This window comes from Dermochelys coriacea, chromosome 3, assembly GCF_009764565.3.
Source record: "Dermochelys coriacea isolate rDerCor1 chromosome 3, rDerCor1.pri.v4, whole genome shotgun sequence".
In the NCBI taxonomy this organism is placed as follows: Eukaryota; Metazoa; Chordata; order Testudines; family Dermochelyidae; genus Dermochelys; species Dermochelys coriacea.
The window spans coordinates 106,759,197-106,772,008 of record NC_050070.1 but is presented as its reverse complement, the minus strand read 5'-3'; the positions used below and the strand labels follow the sequence as shown (position 1 = coordinate 106,772,008).

The 12,812-nt window shown below is 40.2% G+C and overlaps 1 protein-coding gene across 11 annotated transcripts in view; it reads right to left on the bottom strand.

Annotated features, from left to right (window-relative positions):
• ARFGEF3 (ARFGEF family member 3) overlaps positions 1-12,812 on the bottom strand; it is a 128,347-nt gene that overhangs the window by 37,374 nt on the left and 78,161 nt on the right. For 4 of the 11 annotated variants that reach the window (XM_043511065.1, XM_043511067.1, XM_043511069.1 and 1 more), the window contains 6 exons: positions 9,985-10,068; positions 8,761-8,927; positions 7,536-7,701; positions 2,111-2,218; positions 1,480-1,695; positions 1,130-1,240 (listed from right to left, as the gene is read on the bottom strand). In XM_043511065.1, the coding sequence (XP_043367000.1) occupies positions 1,130-1,240; positions 1,480-1,695; positions 2,111-2,218; positions 7,536-7,701; positions 8,761-8,927; positions 9,985-10,068 (852 nt within the window). The remainder of the gene's footprint in view (positions 1-1,129; positions 1,241-1,479; positions 1,696-2,110; positions 2,219-7,535; positions 7,702-8,760; positions 8,928-9,984; positions 10,069-12,812) is intronic. The other 7 variants (XM_038395665.2, XM_038395668.2, XM_043511072.1 and 4 more) reach the window with 3 other exon arrangements.

Genomic DNA, 12,812 nt, shown 5'->3' with positions numbered 1-12,812 from the left:
ACAATGTCTTTTCACTGAAGCTGAAATACTTCATGGAGATGTATTACATTTGACAAGTTCCATGACAGCAAGGTCTCTGAGGTCCAGGGTGGACTCCCTGGTCACTTGATAACAGAGAGACCCAAATCGAAAACCTGATCTTTTTTTTAAATCAGAAAAAGACGTTTCAACGCCATTCCTTTTCACTGAAACACTGGAAAGGTCTGTATCTGTACCAAGGTGGAACAAACACCAAGTTTGAAATCTTGAAAGTTGTCATGAAACAGAATTGTCATCCTCCAGCCAGTTCTACTTCCCCCATATTGATTAGCCAATATGCCCCAAGTCTCATTTCCAGGGCCTTCTTCTAGGGGTCAGAGGTTTTCACTCTCAGACTTATTCAGTCTTTGGCCTCTGCTGACTGCCACTTAGGGCCAGTTGTGATGGCCATTTTTGTGTCATGAACTTCTATCCAGTGGGAACTGGGGTGAGGTCTCCAATTTCATTTCACTAGGGCCACCTAGTAAACATGTGAGGTTGACAACGTTGAGTGACTAATGATCTGCACTAGCTTTGAAGCAGTAATCTAGAAGTGACAGACTTCTTATTCCATTACTACATTTTTTCAGCTTTATCAAGCTTAACTTACTACACTTTAGAGGTAGGCAATTTTAAACATCTGAGACTATGTGATGGTAAGGATGTATATATAAATAAGCAAGCTGAGTGAATATCATGAAAATAAGTAAGACTGAGCACATTTTGGTGTCCTGAATTCATGGTAGTGTCAGATACATAAGATATACGTTTTTATAATTTATTATTACTCAGGTGCCATTACGGCTGCATTTGTGTCACCAAACTTGAAAAGATGAAACTTTAAAATACAGTTTGAGTTTAATGGTGTTCCACTGAATCAATAGAAGATTTATACAGAATAAAATGGAGTAACAACAAGATCCTGGTACAGTGAAGTCTGTGTGAGCTTAATGGTTCCCCTGTGTAGGTGTACTTCCCATATATTTCCATGGCAATGTAATGTGGCAGTGAAATCCCCCCCATCCCTACCTTTCCCATAACAAAATACCTTACAATGTCATTACTATAAGGAACATTAGATAATAAGAACTACTTGGCCAATAGTAGCTACCTTGAGTTATAGCATCACTGGGCTCTTGGGCTTCTCTTTCCTCCTTCTCTTCTTGAACACAGGAAGCAGCAGCCATTTGAGCAAGGGCAGATGCACAATTGGCAGCAACCCCTACAAAGAGGCACAACAGTTATTGTCTAATCAGCATTTTCATTTATCTTCTTCACTGGATTTATGCAGTCTTTCCCTCAGACAGCATCACGAACAGAGCTATTGACTTCTACACCAGCTTTACTGTACTTCCCAGTTTGCTTCCCTCTTCTCCAAATCCCCCCTCCCTCTTAACACTTACTATGCACTAGTTCATCCAATTATCTGAATCCATCTAGGAATTCAGTCCATATTGATACCTAGAGCACAGCTCAGCCGGGCTGCCTTCCTCAGTCCATCCAGGCTCATACAAATGGAATCTCTCTCCTTCTGGTTCTGCTCCTTGACGCCTTCGGCTCCCAGGATGAATGCTAACCCTTTGGAGCTTCCTGCCATTCGACCAGTCAAAGGTGTGGATAAGGTATCAATCAAATTCTTCCAGCAACCGATCAGAAGGTGTCGGGCAAAAGCAACACCTGGAGTAAGAAGTGCATCCATCATTTTTCCGGAAAGTGAAATAGCTGCTGCTTTGTCATTAGGGGGGAAAACAGGCCCTGTTCCTTCTCAACTTGCTGGACCATCTGATCTTTTGACTACAGCATAGGCTTTATTGACATAGGCCACTTTAAAGAACAAAAGATCAAATATTCAGAATGTAATGTGTTTTACTTTTTATGAAAACACAGTTAAACTATTTGAAGCCTGCTGCAGCACCAGCTGTGATTACAACACAAACATATTAGGTTAAATTAATCCATGGTATAACTTCACTGGGTTTAGTTCCGTTTGTCTGAAGCCTTTGCACACTTGAATAAATTCCCTGGGGTCCTATTGTATATTATAAGCCTACTAATGGTGGACACATACACGTACACAATATAGACTCACTACCTGCCACAACAGAATCTTCGGTCTTCTGGTTCTGGGTGAGAGGAGATTGTGTTGATGCAGATGCCATCAGCTGCCCACCTATTGCACTGCTCCCCAAGCCATCAATGTCTGCCAGACCATAAACACATACACATGGGGTCAGAAGAACATTTCATATTGAATCACTGCACTACAAATTCCAGAATTTCTGATGGTATATTTTAAAGGGTATGATTCTCAGTTATACATCTCTGGCAGTGTGAAGGGACCTTAATGAGGGTGCAAAAGGGCCTTTGGGTAAAGAAGAATGATATCCCTGAGAGTTCTCTTCAGTGCAATTTTAAATGATTCAAAGAGAAGGGCATCCATCACTTTCCTTGGTCCGTAGTCCAGTAGACCTCACTGATAGGAAATTTTCTCCTGGTGTTTGTCACAGTTCAGGGTAAGCCACATCTTTGACTCTGCTAGCCTCTCTAAGTGGGTGCTTGGGGTGCAGGCCCATCTGGATTTGGGTACTACAAACCTTACCTTCGGGAGCTCTGACCAGTGGGTAACAAAGTGACGCAAAACAGCCTTTTCAAGACAAAGTATTGTTTAATCTTAACAGTAGGAATAAAACATAACCAGAGAAAAGGGTTTTTAACACAATGAAAGATGTACACACATATCTATCTTACATATAGGCTTAGGTAGGCCCAGTAGGTTAGCCCAGACACTCCAAACTTTAGGGATTCGGTTTCAGTTTGGTCCCCAGCAGTCTCTGCCTTTGTGGGCTGCCTTTTTATCCATCCCAAAGTTTTATGTTCCAACCCTTCCCCTGTTATTACAAGCTGGACGACTGAACTCAGCATTGTTGGAGGTAAAACATTAGAATGAATGACACCTGTCCTTTATCTACCAGTAAATGGGCCTGAAGTTATTGTTCCTTAATACAAGAAACCTCTACTTGTATGAGCCCTGTGTAATCATATTGCACATAAACACTGAAACAGAATGTATAATACTGATAAAAATTACAGGCATCCCCACCTCTTTCACAATATTCATTCTAAATTTTCTTTCTAGGGAAATTAAAGGGAGCACTGAAGTGTTTGTCAGAGGAGTTCTGGTCTTTTAGCTTCTTAGCAGAGTTATGTCTCAGCAGTAGCATTTCAGCATATCCCTTGCACAGTATCAATCCAAGTCGATGAGAGTTTAATCAGTGGAAAAACTGAAGGCTCACACTCTCAGTATTTATGCTTGTACAGAGCCCTGGTTACACTGACATTACATTCCTGTGATATCATGAAACCAGTGACCTACTGCTGCTCCAAAAATCTGCCTGTGAAAATACAAATCTAGGATGTGAACCTAGAGAACATAAAGAACATGGAATGCTCTTTTCAAAAGATTCCCCCTGAGAGACCTGCAGTGACAAAGGAGTTTAGTACATTGAACCACACTGTTTCTAGGCAAAAAGAAAAGGAGTACTTGTAGCACCTTAGAGACTAACAAATGTATTAGAGCATAAGCTTTCGTGAGCTACAGCTCACTTCATCGGATGCATTTGGTGGAAAAAACAGAGGAGAGATTTATATACACACACACACAGAACATGAAACAATGGGTTTATCATACACACTGTAAGGAGAGTGATCACTTAAGATAAGCCATCACCAGCGGGGGAGGAGGAAAACCTTTCATGGTGACAAGCAAAGTAGGCTATTTCCAGCAGTTAACAAGAATATCTGAGGAACAGTGGGGGGTGGGGTGGGGGGAGAAATAACATGGGGAAATAGTTTTACTTTGTGTAATGACTCATCCATTCCCAGTCTCTATTCAAGCCTAAGTTAATTGTATCCAGGTTGCAAATTAATTCCAATTCAGCAGTCTCTCATTGGAGTCTGTTTTTGAAGCTTTTTTGTTGAAGGATAGCCACTCTTAGGTCTGTGATCGAGTGACCAGAGAGATTGAAGTGTTCTCCAACTGTTTTTTGAATGTTATAAAATTCTTGACGTCTGATTTGTGTCCATTCATTCTTTTACGTAGAGACTGTCCAGTTTGGCCAATGTACTACTACTCTACTCGCGCTACATTGATGACATCTTCATCATCTGGACCCATGGAAAAGAAGCTCTTGAGGAATTCCACCATGATTTCAACAATTTCCATCCCACCATCAACCTCAGCCTGGACCAGTCCACACAAGAGATCCACTTTCTGGACACTACGGTGCTAATAAGCGATGGTCACATAAACGATGGTCACCCTATATCGGAAACCTACTGACCGCCATTCCTACCTACATGCCTCTAGCTTTCATCCAGATCATACCACTCGATCCATTGTCTACAGCCAAGTGCTACGATATAACTGCATTTGCTCCAACCCCTCAGACAGAGACAAACACCTACAAGACAAACACCTACCTCTATCATGCATTCCTACAACTACAATACCCACCTGCTGAAGTGAAGAAACAGATTGACAGAGCCAGAAGAGTACCCAGAAGTCACCTACTACAGGATAGGCCCAACAAAGAAAACAACAGAACACCACTAGCCATCACCTTCAGCCCCCAACTAAAACCTCTCCAACTCATCATCAAGGATCTACAACCTATCCTGAAGGACGACCCATCACTCTCACAGATCTTGGGAGACAGACCAGTCCTTGCTTACAGACAGCCCCCCCAATCTGAAGCAACCACACAACAGAACCACTAACCCAGGAACCTATCCTTGCAACAAAGCCCGTTGCCAACTCTGTCCACATATCTATTCAGGGGATACCATCATAGGGCCTAATCACATCAGCCACACTATCAGATGCTCATTCACCTGCGCATCTACCAATGTGATATATGCCATCATGTGCCAGCAATGCCCCTCTGCCATGTACATTGGCCAAATTGGACAGTCTCTACGTAAAAGAATGAATGGACACAAATCAGACGTCAAGAATTATAACATTCAAAAACCAGTTGGAGAACACTTCAATCTCTCTGGTCACTCGATCACAGACCTAAGAGTGGCTATACTTCAACAAAAAAGCTTCAAAAACAGACTCCAACGAGAGACTGCTGAATTGGAATTAATTTGCAAACTGGATACAATTAATTTAGGCTTGAATAGAGACTGGGAATGGATGAGTCATTACACAAAGTAAAACTATTTCCCCATGGTATTTCTCCCCCCCATCCCACCCCCCACTGTTCCTCTGATATTCTTGTTAACTGCTCGAATTAGCCTACCTTGCTTGTCACCATGAAAGGTTTTCCTCCTTTCCCCCCCCTGCTGCTGGTGATGGCTTATCTTAAGTGATCACTCTCCTTACAGTGTGTATGATAAACCCATTGTTTCATGTTCTCTGTGTGTGTGTGTGTATATAAATCTCTTCTCTGTTTTTTCCACCAAATGCATCCAATGAAGTGAGCTGTAGCTCACGAAAGCTTATGCTCTAATAAATTTGTTAGTCTCTAAGGTGCCACAAGTACTCCTTTTCTTTTTGCGAATACAGACTAACACGGCTGCTACTCTGAAACCTGTTTCTAGGCAGTTACACAGCTTCCTTTCCCATTCATCAGTATTTACCTACATGTGCTGGTCAAGTTTTAAAAACTCCTTTGACTTCTTTCCAAAATACACATTTTTTGAACAATAATGGCAGCTTGCTGCTATAGAACACTGTGGGCCACATCTTCTCTGGTGTAAATTGAAATAGCTCCATTGACTTCAATCAGTTATTTATAAACAGTGATGAATGGAGAAAGCAGTTTTTTGGGACAGAACTGCTAAGGAGCAGCAACGACAGCAGCAACATTTAGGTCTTATATAGTGCTTTACAAAGATGGTCATTGTTGTTGCCTCATTTTACTGGTGGGGAAACTAAGGCACCAGGAGGGATGTGACTTGTTCGAGGTCACCGAGCAGATCAATGGAAGAGCCAAGAGTAGAATCCAGGTCTCCTATGGTCCAGTCCAGTGCTCAATCCACTAGGGAACACTGCTTCCCCAGTTTAACCCACCACATTCTATCTTTATCGCTCTGGGACTCTGAAGGAGAATCTTTTGAAAGGCACACACCATGTTCTTTATGTTCTGGACACAAATCCTAGATTTATATTTTTGATGATAGATTTTTGGGGCAGCAGTAGGTCATTGATTCCAAGATATCAAAAGAGGATCATTTCCAGCATCCACTGGATACAATCCCTCAAGCTCAGTTATATCAGCTGAGGATCTGTCCCTATAACATCTCTGACAAAGCTACAGAGCTATTTTCAACATGCTCTGATCATTCAAACCAGTTAGTGAACGTTCCTATACAGCATGTTTTTACATTGGCTAGCACAACTGAGCCCTGATTCTGACTAGAAACATAAAACTGGCCATACTGGGTCAGACCAATGGTTCATCTAGCCCAGTATCCTGTCTTCCAACAGAGACCAGTGCCAGATGCTTCGGGGGAACAAACTGAACAGGGCAATTATTGAGTGATCCCTCACCTGTCGTCCAGTCCAAGCATCTGGCAGTCAAGAGGCTTAGCCTGCTGCCCATTTATTTAAGTGGATGACACCTGTTCTTGTGTTCTGCAAAGGGGTAAACAACACTTCCTTATTCACTCTCTCCCCACTATTCATAATATTATATCATCATCATCATCTCCTCCCCACTTAGTCGTCTCTTTTCCAAGATGAACAGTCCCAGTCTTTTTAATCTCTATTAATATGGAAGCTGTTCCATCCCTTTAATCATTTTTGTTGCCCTTCTCAGTACCTTTTCCAATTCTAAGAAATCTTTTTTTGAGATGGGCGATCAGAACTGGATACAGTATTCAAGGTGGAGACGTACCATGGATTTATGTATTGGCATTATGATATTTACTGTCTTGTTTTCTATCCCTTTCCTAATGTTTCCTAACATTCTGTTTTCTTTTTTGACTGCTGCTGCACACTGAGCAGATGTTTGCAGAGAACCATCTACAATGACTCCAAGATCACACTAATTTAGACCCCATCATTTTGAATGTATCGTTGGAATTATGTTTTCCAATGTTCATGACTTTGCATTGGGACTTGCAGCACTGCCATAAAAACAAACAAAAGAAACAAAAAACAAAACAAAACAATCCTTTCAGAGCCTATTCAGTTTTTGGTCACACTGGCCATAGGGAATCAAGATAAGGTCAGGTATCTTTTGATTTGATCCAGGATTTCAATACAGAGAGTGTCTGATCCAGATTAAACAACCGGATACATGCCATAACTGAATCCAATTTCTTCTCCACTGGCATTTTAGTAAGCACCATATTTTAGCCTTATGGCACGTTGATCTACAGGTAACTGAATGAAGCCTAATGTTCAAGTATTTAATATTTTAGGCATCTGCAAAATGCATTCAGAAGTTAATCTGTACTGATATGAGCATAATTCTGTGTTCATATGGCCATGGTAACATAATACTGACCAGTCAACATGGTGATGAGTGGAAGACTGTGCTCCTCAGGGTTTCCCCAGTAACCAGCCTCTCCCAGGATGTTCCTTTCCAGTATCTGATGGTAGAGCTCCTCAACCCAAGCCTGAGAGAACACAATCAATACTCCACTGGCCTGAACCTGCTTCATAAACTCCTTCTGCAGAGGACAATACAAATCCAAATGTAACATGACAGTCAGTCACCAGACTGTAAGCCTCAGCCAGCAGATCCACTACTCCTCTCCGAGTGCATCAGACTGCTGAGGAAATGAGGAGGAAAAGGATGGGGATATGGATCTTCTGTAAGAGTAAAAACTGACCTAGGACTAGATTGTGCCTGGCACATACACACCTGGACAATGGCAAGTGAGATGGTGCAAGGAGCTTTTCCCTCTCTTTGTGGCAGCTCATGTAGGAGACTGGCACAATTACAGTTCCTGTGGTGAGGTAACTGGTGGGATTGGTCCTTCAATACTTCTCCAGGGCTGTACGAGACCAAAAAGGGTGTGGGAGGCAAGCCATGGCCAAACACCCTCAACTTCAGCCTGTTGAATAGGACCTGAGTGCAGGGAGATGTGATGACACCTGCTGCTCTCCATGGGGCACATAGGCTTTGCACTGTCCTCTAATACAAGGCTCTGCCTTCATGGGCCAACTAAGCCCTTACTGAGGCAGGGCCCATTCCCAAAGTCCTTACTCAGGCCAAACTCCCAGTGACACACAAGGCCAAGTTCAGGTCTGGTGCAAGGGATGCACCCCTTAGAGACTTCAGCGGACATTTTGTAAGGATTGAATTATAGTAATTGATAAAAAAACATGTGGGAAATACTAATAATATTCAATTATTAGGTTTCATAGTCACTGGAATCGAAATACTCTGACATTACTGGTAAGGACTGTTTCTCCCCTTCTGCCACAAATTATGTCAACTAGAGCTAGGTAAATTTATTTTGGCCAATAGTTTATTCATCAAAAAAATGCATTTGCGGTGTGTGTGTGTAACAAAAATGATTTTCAAATTTAGGTCAAATATAGTGAATAGTTTATAGTAGCTTCATGATTTGAAAGTATCAGGTTAGTTTCTCTACCTACTCTCAAATGGTTGAGAGGAAATGAACATATTTCAGCTGCTCCAAATAAAATAAATACTGCATCATCAGCCACCCACACAGGACTTTTTACTTCTCACCATGGTTTGTTCTATATTCCTCACTCACCAGCAACACAGGTGCTTGGGCAGGTTTCTTCCTGTAGTATTCAGAGTTGGATAACTTCAGGTTGAGGAGAAGGGTGTAGTGCGAGACCATGTAGATACTGTCTGCATTCATCAGAGTCTGGAAGCTGAAATTGGGGTTCCCCTCAAATCCTGGTGAGAACATCATATCTAATGAAAAGGCAGAGTGAGCCCTCACACTTCAAATAGATTTTGCTCTGGAACAATCGTAACCTAATTCTAGTAAAAGACAGACCTTTCAGTAGTAATGAATATATATTTTATATGTGTCTATTGTGAACATTTAGTATAATCAATATTTTTCTCCATTCTCATCTCGCATTTGATCCTGAATGGTGCTGAACACTCTGATTCTAGTCCAGCAAAGTCCTTAAGCATGTGTTTAATTTTAACCATATGACTAGTCCAAGACTTCGAAAAGGTCAACTGAATGTTTAAATGTTAAGCACATGATTAAATGGTTTGTGGAATCAGGAGCAAAGTGCTCAGCACCTTGCAGAATCAAGCCCCGTAACATCATCCACTCTTTGACCTAAAGTTAGAATTACAGGGAGAAATATTTGGTGCTAACTTGGCACACCTCAAATTGTCAGCAAATGCTGGACAGCTCATGTAAGTAGCACAAAGAGCTGCTTTTCAGCGTGCAAAGTACTCCCAACTCCACTGGACATCAACAGAAGCTATGACTGCTCAGTACCTCTAAAAATCAGGTGCGTTACGTATTTATATATAACTATGTAGTCTGATCATTTTCATAATGGCATGATCCCTTCTTCTCAGGCAGATATTAGACAGAACTATACATGTTCTTCCGGGTTAGTTAGTTGACTTAATGGTAGGAAAACATAAGTCAAGTAATGGGAATATTTATCTGAAACCTTGTTTTTGTTTTTAAACTATGGATGGCCACAGTATTTAGGGCTTTCATCTCTGTTGTTAAACTCCACTTATAGAATATTAATTGATTGATTGAGGGATAATGATCATCCTACAGGAGTATTTGATATGAAGCAAGAAACAACTTCTGAGGTTGGTTAAATGTTTCAGCAAAGTTGAGTCATTTGATAACTACCCAGTGGTTTATTGCGAGAATACTCCTCCCACCATAAAGATCATGCCTGTTCTTAGACAAGATTAAAAAAAAATACAATAAACCATAACATTAAAAAAAAACCACACACAGAAAAAAAAATAATGATTTTCTTGCCTCGTGAGGGTTTGAAAGTTCTGTGCTGCTGCTGCCTTGGACTTTCCATTGACGTCACTTTGGGGGCGTGGATTAGGTGAATAACTGTTTGAGGGCGGATTTAGAAAGTGAATAATTGTTCACGGGTGGGTCTAAAAAAATGAACAACTGTCTAAGGGAGTGGTGTGCGTGGAAAAGGAGTGATGGGACTGGACATGTATTGTGACCACAAAGATTTCCATATTACTTGTGAGGGGGAGATTGTTTGATATTCCTGTGGTCACACCTGGCAGAAATCTTTATCTTGCCTTGTAATAGTCCCCAGTTTGACAAAACACTTCACTGTGCGCTTAACTTTAATTCTATCAGTAGTCCCAGTGATTACAATGGAACTATCCATGTGTTTAAAGTTAAGCGTGTGTTTAAGTGCTTTGGTGGATTAAGACTATGATAATGAAACTTGCAGCTACAATATATCGATTTGCTACTTAAGGTCAGCTTATAAAAGATGAATAGATACATGAAAGAAGAATAAAGCATTAAAGAGATACTTTAAAGAAAATATGGACAATTATCTTAGCACAAAATTTTGCATATAAAATGCATACAAAATTGAAAACCAAAACGATGTGCACAATAACTGCAATTAAAAGTGCAATAATTTGCAAAATTGCAAATGAAAATGGCTACGCATGCATGCAAATTAGGTATGCATTTGTGTGCCCAAAGTGTTTGAAAATCTGGCTCCCAGAGTTACCGATTCCTCTAAAACATGGGAAAGTGGCAGTTCCCTCATGTACATTTAATGGACTGAGCAGATGCTCAGCCTCAAAAAGGAAACTAGCAGCTAATGTGTAGGCCTGCATTCATGAACTATTTGCAAGGCATAATCACCATAAAACCCTGCCACTAACAGAATATGATAGATGACTGATGAGCTGTGCTAACTGTCCTGCTTGACTCTGTTCCCTCTAAGCTGTGCGCGTGCACACAGATCCTAAACCCCGAGCACACAGTGAAACGCCGCGCGCACAAAAATTTGCACAGATGAAATTTTTTGCACACATGGCTTGTCAAAAATTAGAGGGAACATTGCTGCTTGATTATCCAAACAATGTCTGGTTTGTTACAATTAACTTTGGTACTGTTCTGAAAATAGCTGTGTCTTGCGTTTAAGGAATATTGGTTACTAATTTTAAATTATAAAAAGCTTCACCCATAACAAACTAACGCATTATCTGGATGTGGACAACAATTCATTTAATTGTGTAGACAGGTCACAGAAGTCATACCACACAAATTTAATATTTTGTTTAAATCAAGATTGTGTGACGAGAGCTTTTTGCTAATGAAGTATTAAATTATACAGTATAAACAAGCACCAAACTTAGTGCTATTAGTTTTTGTTGTTGCTGTTTTGATCCAGCAACAAATAGGGAAAGGTTTTTCTGGGGGGAAAAAAGATTAAAATTGTAATAAGATCTCCCAATGACATATTTCTGACTCTTACCTTTCCTGCATCTCTCTACCTGGCTGACTTTACATTTTTTTTTTTTTTTCAAATCTCATCTGAAAACACACCAGTACTACCTTCTCTATACCTCATAAATTCATGCTCTCTCAGATGTTTTTCAATTCTATAATTGTAGAAGTATTTTGGGACATAGCTGGTAGGAAAGACACTATTATAAATAATACTGTATTGCATTGTTCCAGTGCATAATAAAAAATATGAATGGAACAAAGCAGGTAGGATGGGGGTTCTCTGTGTAGAAACACTGATTTACTGAAAATTCACAAGTTAGCTTGTTAACATCCACACTTAATGGATTTAACTGTATGTAACTGTAGCTATCAGTCAGATCTTTTACTTAGTAACCGGGTTCTTTACGGAAGCCAAGCTTTCTACGCGTGTCCTTCACAAAGGAAACAGCAACAGATCTTTTAAACAATGAATCATCAACTGAGACTTGCACACAGATGTTGGGAGGACACAACAACTTTGCTTGCTAATATGCAACCATGGATCCATGAAAATATTAGGATACTTCTTCCTACATAAAAAACACTTGGAGCTTTTTATGACTTGTTGAGTGGGGTTTTTTTTGTTTTTTAATATTTGGCCAAATCAGACTAGAAATAAGGTGAATTTTTTTTTTTTTTTTAAAACAGTGAGAGTAAGTAACCACCATGATAGCTTAGCTATGGGTGTGGTGGATTCTCCATGACTTGCAGTCTAAGTCAAGACCAGATATCTTTCTAAAAAAAGAGATGCTATAGCTCAAACAGAAAGTATGGGCTTGATGCAGAAATTATTGGGTGAGGTTCTTTGGGCTAAGGATATAACACACATCTTTTCTGAGTTTGTGTGTGCAAGAGAGAATGAACGAATGAATAAATAAATGAATGAAAAAGAGGACCAAGGGTAAAGGTCATTGTGGTGAAATTAGTTAAGAAACAGAGAAATATATATATTTTAATGAACATTTGCATGTTGGCTCATTGTCAGGATAAATAAATCTCTTTACAAATAGAAAATATTTATATTAGCCTAAAGTATATTTTCAATAGAAACTCAGCCTTCACTTGGTCATCTTTTGTTTAATTTGCAAAGATCAAACTCCCAAAGATCCTCGTTCTGAAAAGTTAAGTGTAACTAACTGACCTCTTCTAATGCCCATGCCCTTGACTATTTTGCACTTACTGTGGGACGAGAGTCTGTTTAGGTGACATATTGAGTAGTAATAGGAACAGATGCCCTTTTTAAAATTCACTACTGTCAGACCTTTGGTTTCTTCGTGAGGTTTTGAATTGTTAATACTAATGCAGGTGCATTGCAAGCTATATTT